General features: G+C 40.5%; 1 protein-coding gene across 1 annotated transcript in view; it reads right to left on the bottom strand.

Annotated features, from left to right (window-relative positions):
* adamts10 (ADAM metallopeptidase with thrombospondin type 1 motif, 10) overlaps positions 1 to 12500 on the bottom strand; it is a 59712-nt gene that overhangs the window by 6578 nt on the left and 40634 nt on the right. Inside the window, 2 exon segments of the mRNA XM_046870555.1 lie at positions 966 to 1046; positions 8487 to 8610. Coding sequence (XP_046726511.1) covers positions 966 to 1046; positions 8487 to 8610 — 205 coding nt within the window.

Raw genomic sequence — 12500 nt, forward strand, 5'->3', positions numbered from 1 at the left:
TGGTTTGGGTTACAGTGATTAAAAATGCACAAGGCTGAATTTCTTCTGTACGGCATCTATGAATTTTAGCAGCACAAATGCATTCATTGGATTGTATATTCGTTTTATATTGAATTCATGAGACCAGACAGGATTCACACTTTTACTGCACTGTACTAGTGTTCGTTCATTTCTAGGTTGTTCATTTATTTCCAGAAATTGTAATTCTGTCTCTGTTCACGATATTCACCTTTGACCTGTTTTAGAGAACTGGTTGATTATTGATTGATCTGATGCCATACACTCTTTTAGTTCTCACTCTCCAGTGTTCTGTATTGTTTCAAGATTTATGATCCAACTCTTGATGTCACCCAAATGAGGATGGGTTCCCCTTTTGAGTCTGGTTCCTCTCAAGGGGAAGTAAACTTGACTCTCTTTTATGAGTGACATTCAAGATTCATCTGCACAATTCATCAATTCTAGAAACATTTATGTAAAAGAAAAAGTTTAATAGAAATGTAAGCATGACAGATTCTGACATCACAATCAAATAAACAAATGTACCAAAGCATTCACAATTTGATCAAAGCAACAAGAAATGTTCTTATGATGTGCACATGTGACTAAATGATGATTAGGTCGAGAATTTGCTCCAAAGCAACTGAAAAACTGTAGTTACAATGTGTTCTGCTTGAAAATTTCGAACTTGTTGAGGTACAAAAGGAATAGAACACATGTTATAGGAAAATCTTGGGCTGGTGCATGCACTGGAGACTGTTCCCTGCTTAATAAATCCTAAAAAAAATGTCAGGATTGGACAGAGGGCTTATTTTCCTGGCCTTCTGTGAGATAAATACCGTAAAGGCCATTAAAGCTTTACTGCAGATGAAGTACTCCAGGTTATTAAACTACACCAGTTCCACCTGAAAGCAGCTCAGTGCGCCAGACAGCTAACAGTCATACGATAAAACTCTTCCTTTTCTTACCGAGATAATTAAGAGAAATGTTGAGTTCCTGTACGTGTATAAACACGGATCCTTTAGGGATCCTGATCACCTCTTCATAACCTGGGAAAACACACACACACACACACAGATGGAAGTCTATTCGTGGTTACACAGAGGAATCATGTGGTAAGTGGTGTTCTGTAGAGCTGGCCTGCTCTGGGATAAGCATTCAGCAGAGGGCTGAGATTCCTGCTGAATTCCTGGGCAACGTCTCCACAGCTGAGCACCGAACTCGTCTGAGGTCAGTCAGCACCAGCCAGTAAGAGACCGCAGGCCTACAAATAACTCCATCTCCAAAAACCAGACCAGAGGAAAAAAAATATATATGCATGTAATATTTTGCAAGCTTGTGGCTTTTTCGGGGGATATGATAAGAAAAAAAAACAGAAAGGGAAAGTAATAAAATAATAACAGTTATGAAGCCATGTGGTAAACAAACTGCAAAAAAAAATTGGCACGGCCATAAAACAGGAAAGGACGAAGACGAGAAAGAAGGTCAGACCAAAAAGAAAAAAAGACTGGTGGCATAAAAAAAAATGAAGCCCAGAATAAATCCCTGAGCCTGACCTCCCCTGGTTGTGGTTCTGGGTGTAGCCTACTGAGGCGTCCGAATCCCCAAAATAAAAATCGCAGTCCAGATGTAAGCACCACCTGGTTCACCTACCAATCCGCCACTAATGACGCCAAACACCACACATTGCGGCACTTCTCCCAGTGACTAAATTTTAGCTACCGATGATTCCGTTCCCAAATGACTGTACAGTACTTCCTTTCCAAATTCCTCCACCAAGCAATATTACTCCTGATGATTCTACCAACTGAGTGGCTACTACCACACCCTGCTTACTGTTCTAGTACTTTTCCACCTGCCAATGATACCTATGAAGGTTTCTGATGCAACAGCACCAGGGGTGCAACTACACTGTTGATGAGGGGTATGCAGGATCACGGTTGGTGCTCCCCCTTCCCTCTCCTCCTTGGCTCAGATGGTGTCCAGCATGTGTGGTGCCTACAGTCAAGCATGGTGTAGGTAACGTCATGTTCTGGGGCTGCTTGAGTGCTGCTGGTACTGGGGAACTGCGGTTCATTGTGGAAACCTAATTCCAACATCTACTGTGAAATTCTGAAACAGAACATGATGGCCTCCCTTCAGAAACTGTGTTAAACAGCAGTTTTCCAACAAAATAGTGACCCCAAACACAAGATGACAACTGCCTTGTTGAGGAAGTTGAGGGTAAATGTGATGGAGTGGCCAAGTATGTCTCCAGACCTTAACCCTATTGAGCACCTGTGGGGATCCTCTAATGGATGGTGTCCATGTGTCTAACATCCAGCAGCTGTGTGATGTCATTATGGAGGAGTGGAAAAGGATCCCAGCAACAACCTGTGCAGCTCTGGTGAATTCTATTCAGAGGAGGATTAAGGCAGTGCGAAATAACAGTGGTGTTCACACAAAGTATTCACACTTTTTGCCAGCTATTTTGACAATAATGGCTGTATGTTGAGTTATTTTCAGAGGACAGTAAATCAATACAGCTATGCAAGCTGAAGATTTACTACTCTAAAGTATTTCCAAGTTTTATTTCTATAGTTTTGTCCCTTGAGAAGATACAGTAAAATTGCTGCTGAATTGTGATTCGCTCTGAATAAGGGCGTCTGCCAAATGCCATAAATGTACCCCATTTTTGCATCTCTGAACAGCACCAATCCCCTTCGTCTGCATTTTTTAAAACTCTCTATAGCTCACCAATTAGAGAACAGTATTTCATCATGTGATGTTCAAAGTCATAGCAGCCATCTGTCTCTCCTAAGTCAAAGAAGACAAAACCTCTTTGCTAACTTCTTGTGCTACTGCTGTTTTATAAATACAAAAACCAACACTATTTCTGGTTTAAAAAAGAAAGCTAGTTATGGACTTAGCATAACCCACCTAGGCAACTACCAAGTTTAAAGGGCTCATTTATTACAAATAAATAATGAGCTAATATCCTTTTGTACCTTTATCTGTTTTAAACATCCTGCTAAAGTTGCTCATGATTACGGTTAGCGAATGGTCATAAGACATAACATCTATCATTATTAAAGTCTAAACTCGATGTTCTATAAACTACTACACCTTTCCTTTAATACTGACCCAACAATCCAGTGTCAACATTTAACCCAACCACCAACACCGCCACTAGCGCAAACTTCAACTCCACCCAGGGCGTTGTTCCTTATTTGGACTGATGAAAGCCACAGTGGTTATTCTTAGCTGATATTGAGAATCCATTTAGTCTGGAGGCAAGGATGACTAAGAGATGAAGTTATTTCCTTGCCCCATTGCAGTAGGAGCAGGGTGAAATGTGCATGACGGGGTGAATGGTGACCATAGCTGGGGTAATGAACGGAGGTTCAAACCACAGGCCACTGCACGCCAAGTGACCTCCCAAACAAATGCTTTAAAAAGCACACAAGCTTTATTGGAATAGTCTCAGAACCATGACCCATGGCTTCATAGCTTTATCCTTACCACATACATGCCTCGATAGCATAATGAATTCTGCAGCAAAAAAAAGGTTGAGGTCAGCATAGAAAGTCACCTTTCCAACAATAATAAAACAATTGCCCACTAACCCTTTATTATCAACCACTTTGTTCATCTCCATAAGCTTATCACTATATGTTACAGCATGTGCCTCTAAGTTTCCCTTTAAGCCTTCAATACCCCACTGTACTCCTTGACCCTGGAATACCCCTGCCATATCTCTTCATTCAGCCTCATTATTGCCTTCAAACTGCTTCAGACCAGTGTGTTGACATCTATGCCACCATGTACCCCTGTATATTCCTTCATATATCTCTCTATTATTGAGCCTTCATTCTTCATTACAGCCATTCCCCTACATAATGCACTGCTACATTCACATCTGTTATATTTCAAACATCCCCTGTGCCCCCTATACCCTAATTTAATCCATCTCTACAATTCATTTCTACAGTACCTTTCCATTCTCCTGGGTACCCTTTATGTCTTGATTTATTTACATCATTGTTCTGTGCCACGTTGTAACCCTTCACTCCATCAAGTTATCCTTTAAACCCATCTCAGCCTACAATGTACCCATGTACCAAGGGTTCTTTTGACCCCTTTACACCCTTGAATTACACGTTTAATAAATGTTTATCGGTTTGCACCATCAAACTAATAAAAGCGATTTTCAAAACCTTTAAAGTGGAAGTCTCTGTTTTGGAGCTTCAGTCAGAACTAAAAGATGAATTGGTGGTGATTTTAACACAAACTTAGCTTTCAACTCTCAGGTTTAGAATACAATTAAAAACATGTTTTTACATCTCAGAAACATTGCAAGATTGCGCCCATGTTATCTTGGGTTGCTGAAAAATTGATCGACACTTTTTTTTTTACGCATCGATTACAGTATTGCTTTGCTTATTAGGGTTTCAAAATCTACTTTTAAATATATTGCAGGTTGTTCAAAATTCAGCTGCTAGAGTAAAACTCTGACCAAGACCAGATCTGTTTAGCATTCTGTCTCTCTGGTTTTCTTATGCTGATCTAATAAGCGCTACATGATATGGCATTTCATTGCTTGTTACAACTTTTAACCGTCAACACTCAAAGGCGTGATCTCTGCTCCCGATTCTGATCCTTAAATGGTTCCTCCTATCTGTTTATGTTCTATGGGTGATCGTTTTTTTTTTCTTGTGCACCAAAACTTTGGAATTCTCTCCCCAATAAGATTAGACAAGCTGTAACTTTTACTGTTTGTAAATCTGCTCTTAATACGTACTTTTTCACAACAGCTTTTAGGTGAGTTTTGTTTTCTTGTGATGTATCTGTGAGGTTTATTTTATTTTATTTATTTTATTATCATTGTAATGATTTTTATGACCTATTTTTATGATTGGAAAGCATTTTGATGTGTAACTTACAAAGGTGCTATGTAAAATAAAGATCATTATCATACCCAACATAACCATCCATGACCTGTTAAACCCCAATGAATGCTTTGGGTAAACAAACTTTCTTTCGGCTTCTCCCATTAGGGGTTGCCACAGCGGATCATCCGTATTCATGATCCGCATGTTCAATTTGGCACGTTTTTTTAGGCTGGATGCCCTTCCTAACGCAACCCTCCCCATTTATCTGGGCTTGGGACCGGCACTAAGAGTGCACTGGCTTGTGCAACCCTAATGGCTGGATTTGGTTCCCTGACTGGGAATCGAACCCGGGCCGCAGCGGTGAGAGCGCCGCATCCTAACCACTAGACCACCAGGGAACCAGGGAACCCTCAATGAATGCTTTGGGTACCCTTCGAATATGTTGCCACTTTCCATGCCCCATTGTAAACCTTGAGTCATTATTTACAGCCACCTAAACCGTGCTATTTAGTTTCACTTTATACCCAATTTCATATCCCTCTGTACACCCTTTATACCCATCTGACCACCCCTTTGGTGACTCTTCCTGTCCTTTCATGTCCGTCCTTCAGTTAACCTTTGCATCCATCTCAACCCTTCGTTCTCCTACATATACCCTTCTACCCCTTGGTTACATCTCTGTACCATTTAATTCCCCTTCATACCACTTTGATTTCACTCATTCAAACCACAACTCAATACTCCTCTGTACACTTCTATTTTTCCACTTTTATTATTTAGAATGTGACCAATAATTTGTGACCAATATTTGATATGTAGATTGATTCCTTCTCGATAAACCGTTTGTCTCGGCACCACTGATGCTACGTGAATGTGACGTATCAACCTGTCCTGAGAGTCACATGGAATACAGATTAACATGGCAGAGGTAGAGCTGCATCTTCCTGCAGACACAACAGGAAAAGAACGTCTGGTTTTATAAAATTTTTCTTTCACACTACAAAGACGTGTTTGTAAAAGGTCCTTGCGTTAAAAGTAAGAAGGTTTGTTTGATGATTCGCTGTCTGTCTGAACCAAAGAAATAAATGAAAACTATCGGCACCATAGTGAATTGCATTGCATTATATTTTTTCCATTGCCATGAATCACATTGTGTTGAATGGAAAATGGACCGCACTGCATCGTAATAGGGGTGAATCGTATCGCATGGCATCGGCAGCTGCTTCACATGCGAATCGCATCGGACCCAGACTGTTATCCATTCATATCCTTTATACTTTTCACTATCCTTCTAATCCTTCCTCTCTATAGCTCTTGCAATCCGTTTAGACATTTCCTGGACACTCTATCCTCATCTCTACCTTCTATGCCTTAACTTATCCATCCATGTCCTTTAAACCCCCCCCAACAGTGTAACCCATACCAAGTCCAGCGAGAGTCAGCTCAGGTTTGGCACGGCTCATATATTTCTTGATTTCTTTTTCTTTCTTGAGTTTCAAGCGAATTTGATTCATCCAGACGTTGCATGTGAGCAAGTAATTATGAATTTGCCCTAAAAAATCGCTCCACTTTCTCTAAAGCGGCATGCGTCCAACCCCATGACTGGGCTTGGGTAAAAAAAAAAAAAAAATTAAAAAAAAAAAAAAAAAAAAAAAAAGATAAAGAAAAAACACAACACAAACACACATTGTTTGACTTTCCGTAAAGCAATTATAGAGTCGTTTGGAGTAGGTATGAGGCGAGAAAGTGTTAAAGCTGGCTCTCATGAGAACCTAACCATGATCCAAAAGTCTTATTTCATTTGACTCGAATCCAGGTTGGCCAGTGTTCTCCAGCCATGCTGAAAGACAGGTTTCACTGCTTGTGGTGGAGATTTATCACAATTTATGGACACTAACTACGAACAATAGAGAAACATGGAACGTAAACAAAAAACAACAGGCTACAAAACGGTATGTCGTCACTGGTTTTAGTATCTACTGTACCTTTAAAAATAATGAATAACAACTAAAGACAGACCTGAAACAATCCTGGCATGGCCAGAGACTATCTGGCGTGTGCTATAGCTGAGTCTGTTTTCCCACCAATTGCCCCTCAGAGACCGACATAATGTGCCAAGCTTGTGAATATGAAGTATGAGTGTTTCAACCACTGAAAGATTTTTCTGGTGCACTTTTAGCTCAACCCTATCGAATTCTTAATTCTGATAGGTAAGAATTTAGTTTAGAAGTCGATAAATTAATCATTTTTTTTTAATTAACAACACCGGTAGTTGATTGCAGGGACTATCGGCAAAAATCCATACCGATAGTTTTTCCAGGTTGCATTATACATTACAAGAGCGGTCTCTAGAGGCGAATCGCTGACAGAAAATTTTACGCTTTTGATTTCACGATTTTGGAACTTTTTACACAATTAATTTGTAGGTTATTTTAAATATTCTGAACAATTTGTACTGATTCACTACTGTGGTGTGTGTAAATGTATAATGTCAATGCCTATTTTGTTCTATTCACATTTGTTTGTGTTCTATTTTTAATTCTTTTTTATATGAATTCTTTATTTTATTTAAATTTACGATTTTGAATTCATCAGTCAATAAAAGCATTTCGGTGCACACCATATTGTCAATGGGTGTGTGTGTAAGAAAGAACATTTTGATCCAATTTAGAATTTCGTCGTATAAGTTTCAAAAAAGGGCTGGTGAAAGAATTTTAAAAAAAATTAAGTAGTATAAGAGGAATAAAAACAGTGCGGAATACGGTGTTGCAGGAAAACAATAAACTTGGTTACAGTTGCAGTCGCACAAGAACCGATTGTTTTCGCGTATTTTCCGCTTTGTGTGTGGTCAAAGTGAACAGGAGATGCGATGTGATGCGTTTTTTTCTCTCTCTCTCTCTCTCTCTCTCTCTCTCCCTCGCTCCCTCCCTCTTCCTTTCACACACATTGTGCTTTATGAGATTATAATAGCGAAGTCGAGCCAAGGCATTACTGCAGGATTACTACACAGACAGAAAAGTCGTACCGGAGCGCTTTATTCAGACCACAGGAGATGAACGGCCTCATTTTTTCCTGTACAGAAAGCGCTCCAGCACTCCAGAGATCTGTAACCCAACGCATGTGTTCACGCGTTCAGCAAGCAGGATTTAAGACCGCCCAGCGCAGTTCCGGAACCCGAGGAACTGCTCCTCAGAAATCCGTGCTGCCGCAGTAGTAAATGGCTAGCGTGTCCTATCACTGATAGGCACCTCACATGTCCGGAGACCATTAATCAAGATGGCAGACAACAGTGTTAGTGCGTGCATAAAACAGCATGTGGTTTCTTGTAAACGAAGAACCGGCGAATATCTGCAGAAGACTTCAAGAGCAGTACGGTGATGAGACGTTCAGCCGCAGTAAGACGTTTAAGATGGCTGTACGGAGATCGATTTCGGAGACCCCTCATTGAAGATATGGTGTGCATGGGTTGGAGTAGAAGATCTCCTGCTATAGAGCTCTGACCTCAATCCCAAATAAAGAGGATTTTTTTCCTGAATAAATGTATCCACAATGTTGGAACAAACTTCTGTATGTAAGCATTGCGGTGGGTAATTTAGTGGAAATACAAATGAAACGCACCTCCTTCAGGCAGCGAGTCGTTAAAGACGCCCTCGATGGCCTCGCAGCTGCTCCCGTCACCCCCACACACGCGGCAGCGGTCCTCGCGGGCATCCGAGCCAAGGATTTTATCGCAGCCTACATGCTACAGATGTGCGCACACACGCACACACGCACACACACACACACACACACACACAAAATCAAGTCAGAGGGAAGGATGACTGTTCCTTCTGAAGCACCTGCAAACGTATATATTTCATTTCACATTATTTGTAATTTCCTATTAGTAATATTTTATTATATATGCAGGTAGTCCACGAGTTATAATGGTTCGAATTACGATCTGATGATGACGATAGCGATACAGCAAAATTGTAAAAATATTTTCATCAAATCACATCTTCTGCCTTGTGAGATGTCTTACTCTCACCAGAGGTCCAGAGTCCAATTGTCTCTGTGTTAGAGCGCATATTTATTCTGTGTTTTTGGTGTTTTTGCTCTTTATTCTCTCGTCACCAGACACAAAACAGAGCGCACTGATTAGTCGCATCAGCTACAGGTGTGCTTTTTACCGCTCATCTGGCTCTGTCATCGCTATTGTATAGTTTATACATTACTATACTGTAAATTGCTCTGTTTTGCTAAATTATGTGCTTGTGAAATTACTAATTAAAGTATTCCACCCCATACTGATCACCATTCTTTAAGAGTCGTGGGTAGGTATGTCTTGCCAGTCTGGAACTACCTGTATATATATATATATATATATATATATATATATATATATATATATAGATAGATAGACAAACAGAAAGACAGACAGAAAGACAGACAGACAGATAGATACCGTATTTTCCGGACTATAAGCCGCTACTTTTTTCCCACTCTTTGAACCCCGCGTCTTAAACAATGAAGCGGCTAATTTATGGATTTTTCCTGGGTTTTTCCCAGTTTCACAAACTTCAAGACAAAAAACTGAGCCCATAACATTAGACCAATGAAATTGCAGAACGGGTTCAGGTAAACCAATGAAACTCTTTATATTAAATCAGATGCGCTCCCACTGAATCGGGCCGCACCACATCATAAATATGGATGATGTTCCTCTGATGTTTGACCTGCCGCTCACTCGGACTGTCTACAGGAAATGTGAATCATTCGTCACGCTGAAAACAACCGGGCATGAAAACACACTTCACCTGTGTTCTGAGCTGCACGGCATCGGGAGAAAAGCTTCACTGATGGTGATTTTTAAACACACGACGATGACAGAAGAAAAACTCCAGAGAGAAATTGTTGTGAAAGGAAGGAGGAAGACAGTGAACAATGAATTTCTTGGTAGGCTACTGTTTAGACACAAGCCGTGTAACAGACACTGTCTTTCATTAAAACCTGTGTAAAGTTTATTAGTTTCAGTGTAGACACCTGCGGCTTATAGACAGGTGCGGATTATTTATGTTCAAAATAAACATCTTTGTCAAATTCAGTGAGTGCGGCTTATATTTAAGTGCGCTTAATAGTCCAGAAATTACGATAGATAGATAGACAGACAGACAGACAGACAGAGAGACAGAGAGACAGATATGTACACTGCCCGCTAAAAAAAAAATCACACTCCAATATTTCGTTGGTCCGCCTTTAGCTTTAATTACAGCACGCATTCGCTGTGGCATTGTTTCAATAAGCTTCTGCAATGTCACCATTTTATTCCTGTCCAGAGTTGCATACATTTTTCACCAAGGTCTTGTACGGACCGCTGCGCAAAGTCTTCTCCAGCACATCCTGAAGATACTCAATGGGGTTAAGGTCTGAACTGTTGGCCAATCCATGTGTGAAAATGATCTCTCATGCTTCCTGAACCACTCTTTCACAATATGAACCAGACGAATCCTGGCATTGTCATCTTGGAATCTGCCTGTGCCATCAGGGAAGAAAGAATCCCTCAAGTATATGCAGGTGTTCAGCTGACCTCATTCTTTGGGCATATAACGTTGCTGAACCGCGACTTTACCAACTGCAGCAACCCCAGATCATGGCACTGCCCCCACAGGTTTGTACGGAAGGCATTAGGCATGATGGGTGCACCAGTTCATCCGCCTCTCTTCTTACCCTGATGCTTCCATCACTCTGGAAGAGGGGAAATCTGGACTCATCAGAGCACATGACCTTCTTTTATTGCTCCAGAATCCAATCTTTATTCTCCCTAGCAAACTGAAGCCTTCTTTTCCCAATTAGTGATCTCACCTCACTGATAAGTGGTTTTCTTAAGGCTACATGTCTGTTTAGTCCCTTGAATTCCCTTCGCACTGTGCCTGTGGAAATGTTCTTACTTTCACTATTAAACATAGCCGTGAGTTCTATTGTTGTTTTTAATTTTATTTTATATCACTAAACGTTCAAGTGATCACCGATCATGATCATTCGAGATTTTTTTTTTGACCACGTCTTCCTCGAAGATAATTATTCCCCCTGTCCTTCCAGTTTTTAATAATGCGGTGGACAGTTCTTAACCTAATTGTAGTAGTTTTAGCATATATCTCCCTAGATTTTTTTTTTTGCTTGACGCATGCCAATAATTTGACCCTTCTAAAACAGATTAACATCTTTTCCATGACCACAGGATGTCTTCAGACATGATTGTTTAAGAAATGAGAAGCTACTCACTGCATCAGTTAGGTTTCAATAACTTGTTGCCAGTTGAAACATAATCACCCATGCAGTAATTATGGAATGGGAGGCTCTTACCTATTTGCTTAGTTAAATCCAGGTGGTCACTTTTTTTTTCAGACAGGCAGTGTATATATATATATATATGTCTCTACAAACAGCTTCCCGAGAACTACACGAGCCTTTCGGTTGTCCCTGTCTGCAAAACAGAACTGGACGCTGGTGCATATAAAATACTGTGAGACCACAACATAACTTTGAGAAACCCAAAGGATTTGGAAAAGTTTTCATATTTCGATCAGTGCCTCAAACCTTCCTTCTGCATATTGCGTAAGGAGCCAGATTAACCAGCGCTGGCTGGAATACACCATTCCTGTACTTCAATAAAAATACTAATCCAATGCTTCAGTATGAGTCCAATAAAAAAAATAAAAAAAAAGTAAAACTCCTCCTTGGACATTTTTACTCGAGGAAAAATACTACAGTCTTTGCTTTCGAACAAATTTGAGTACGAAAGTTAAAAGTAAAAAAAAGGTGCTTTTATACATGTTGCATTTATTTTACAGCAAGATGAAATTCTTTCTTCGCATATTCCAGAAAACTGGGCTCAGATCCAGCCATGTTAGAAATGCCCCAGGAAAACTAAGGGTTAAGGGCCTTGCTCAGGGGCCCCAAGAGTGGCAGCTTGGCGATACCAGGGCTTGAACCCAGAGCCTGAGCTACCACTTCCCCCAGCAGTGATGTATGAGAACTTTATGTGAATAATGGATGCAGTGAGAAAATTCCTACTTCACACATTCTGATAAAGTACACAATTTATACATTAAGTGCTGTATATCAGTAGTCCCCAACCCCCGGGCCGTGGACCAGCACCGGTCCGTGGGTCAATTGTACCACAGAAAGAATACATAAATACGTTTTATTTATTATCTGATTCTGAACGATGTTTTATTTTGGAAAATGACCGGATTCTCTCCGCCACATCTGTCTATGACTCACTCTTGATATATGTCATGATGCCTCGGTCACACGTCTTACCAACATCCGCTACCTTCTTAAAGGGGCTGCTCTGGCCGCTAACACATAATACATTACCGCTAAATTCAAACCCCCAAGCGAGCAAAATGAACAAACAACAACACAGTGGATTCACGTTTATTATTATATTTAGTAACTACCGGTTTTTCTGCCGATCGTATCATTTTATTTTGTTGCATTTATCCGCCACACCTTAAAGGCCGGTCCGTGAAAATATTGTCCGACATTAAACCGGTCCGTGGCGCAAAAAAGATTGGGGACCACTGCTGTACAGGGTAATACCTGTACTATAGCGGCGGTAGGGATGGTAAGATTCACTGATTAAAA

The sequence above is a fragment of the Silurus meridionalis genome, chromosome 17 (genome assembly GCF_014805685.1).
Source record: "Silurus meridionalis isolate SWU-2019-XX chromosome 17, ASM1480568v1, whole genome shotgun sequence".
Lineage (NCBI taxonomy): Eukaryota > Metazoa > Chordata > Actinopteri > Siluriformes > Siluridae > Silurus > Silurus meridionalis.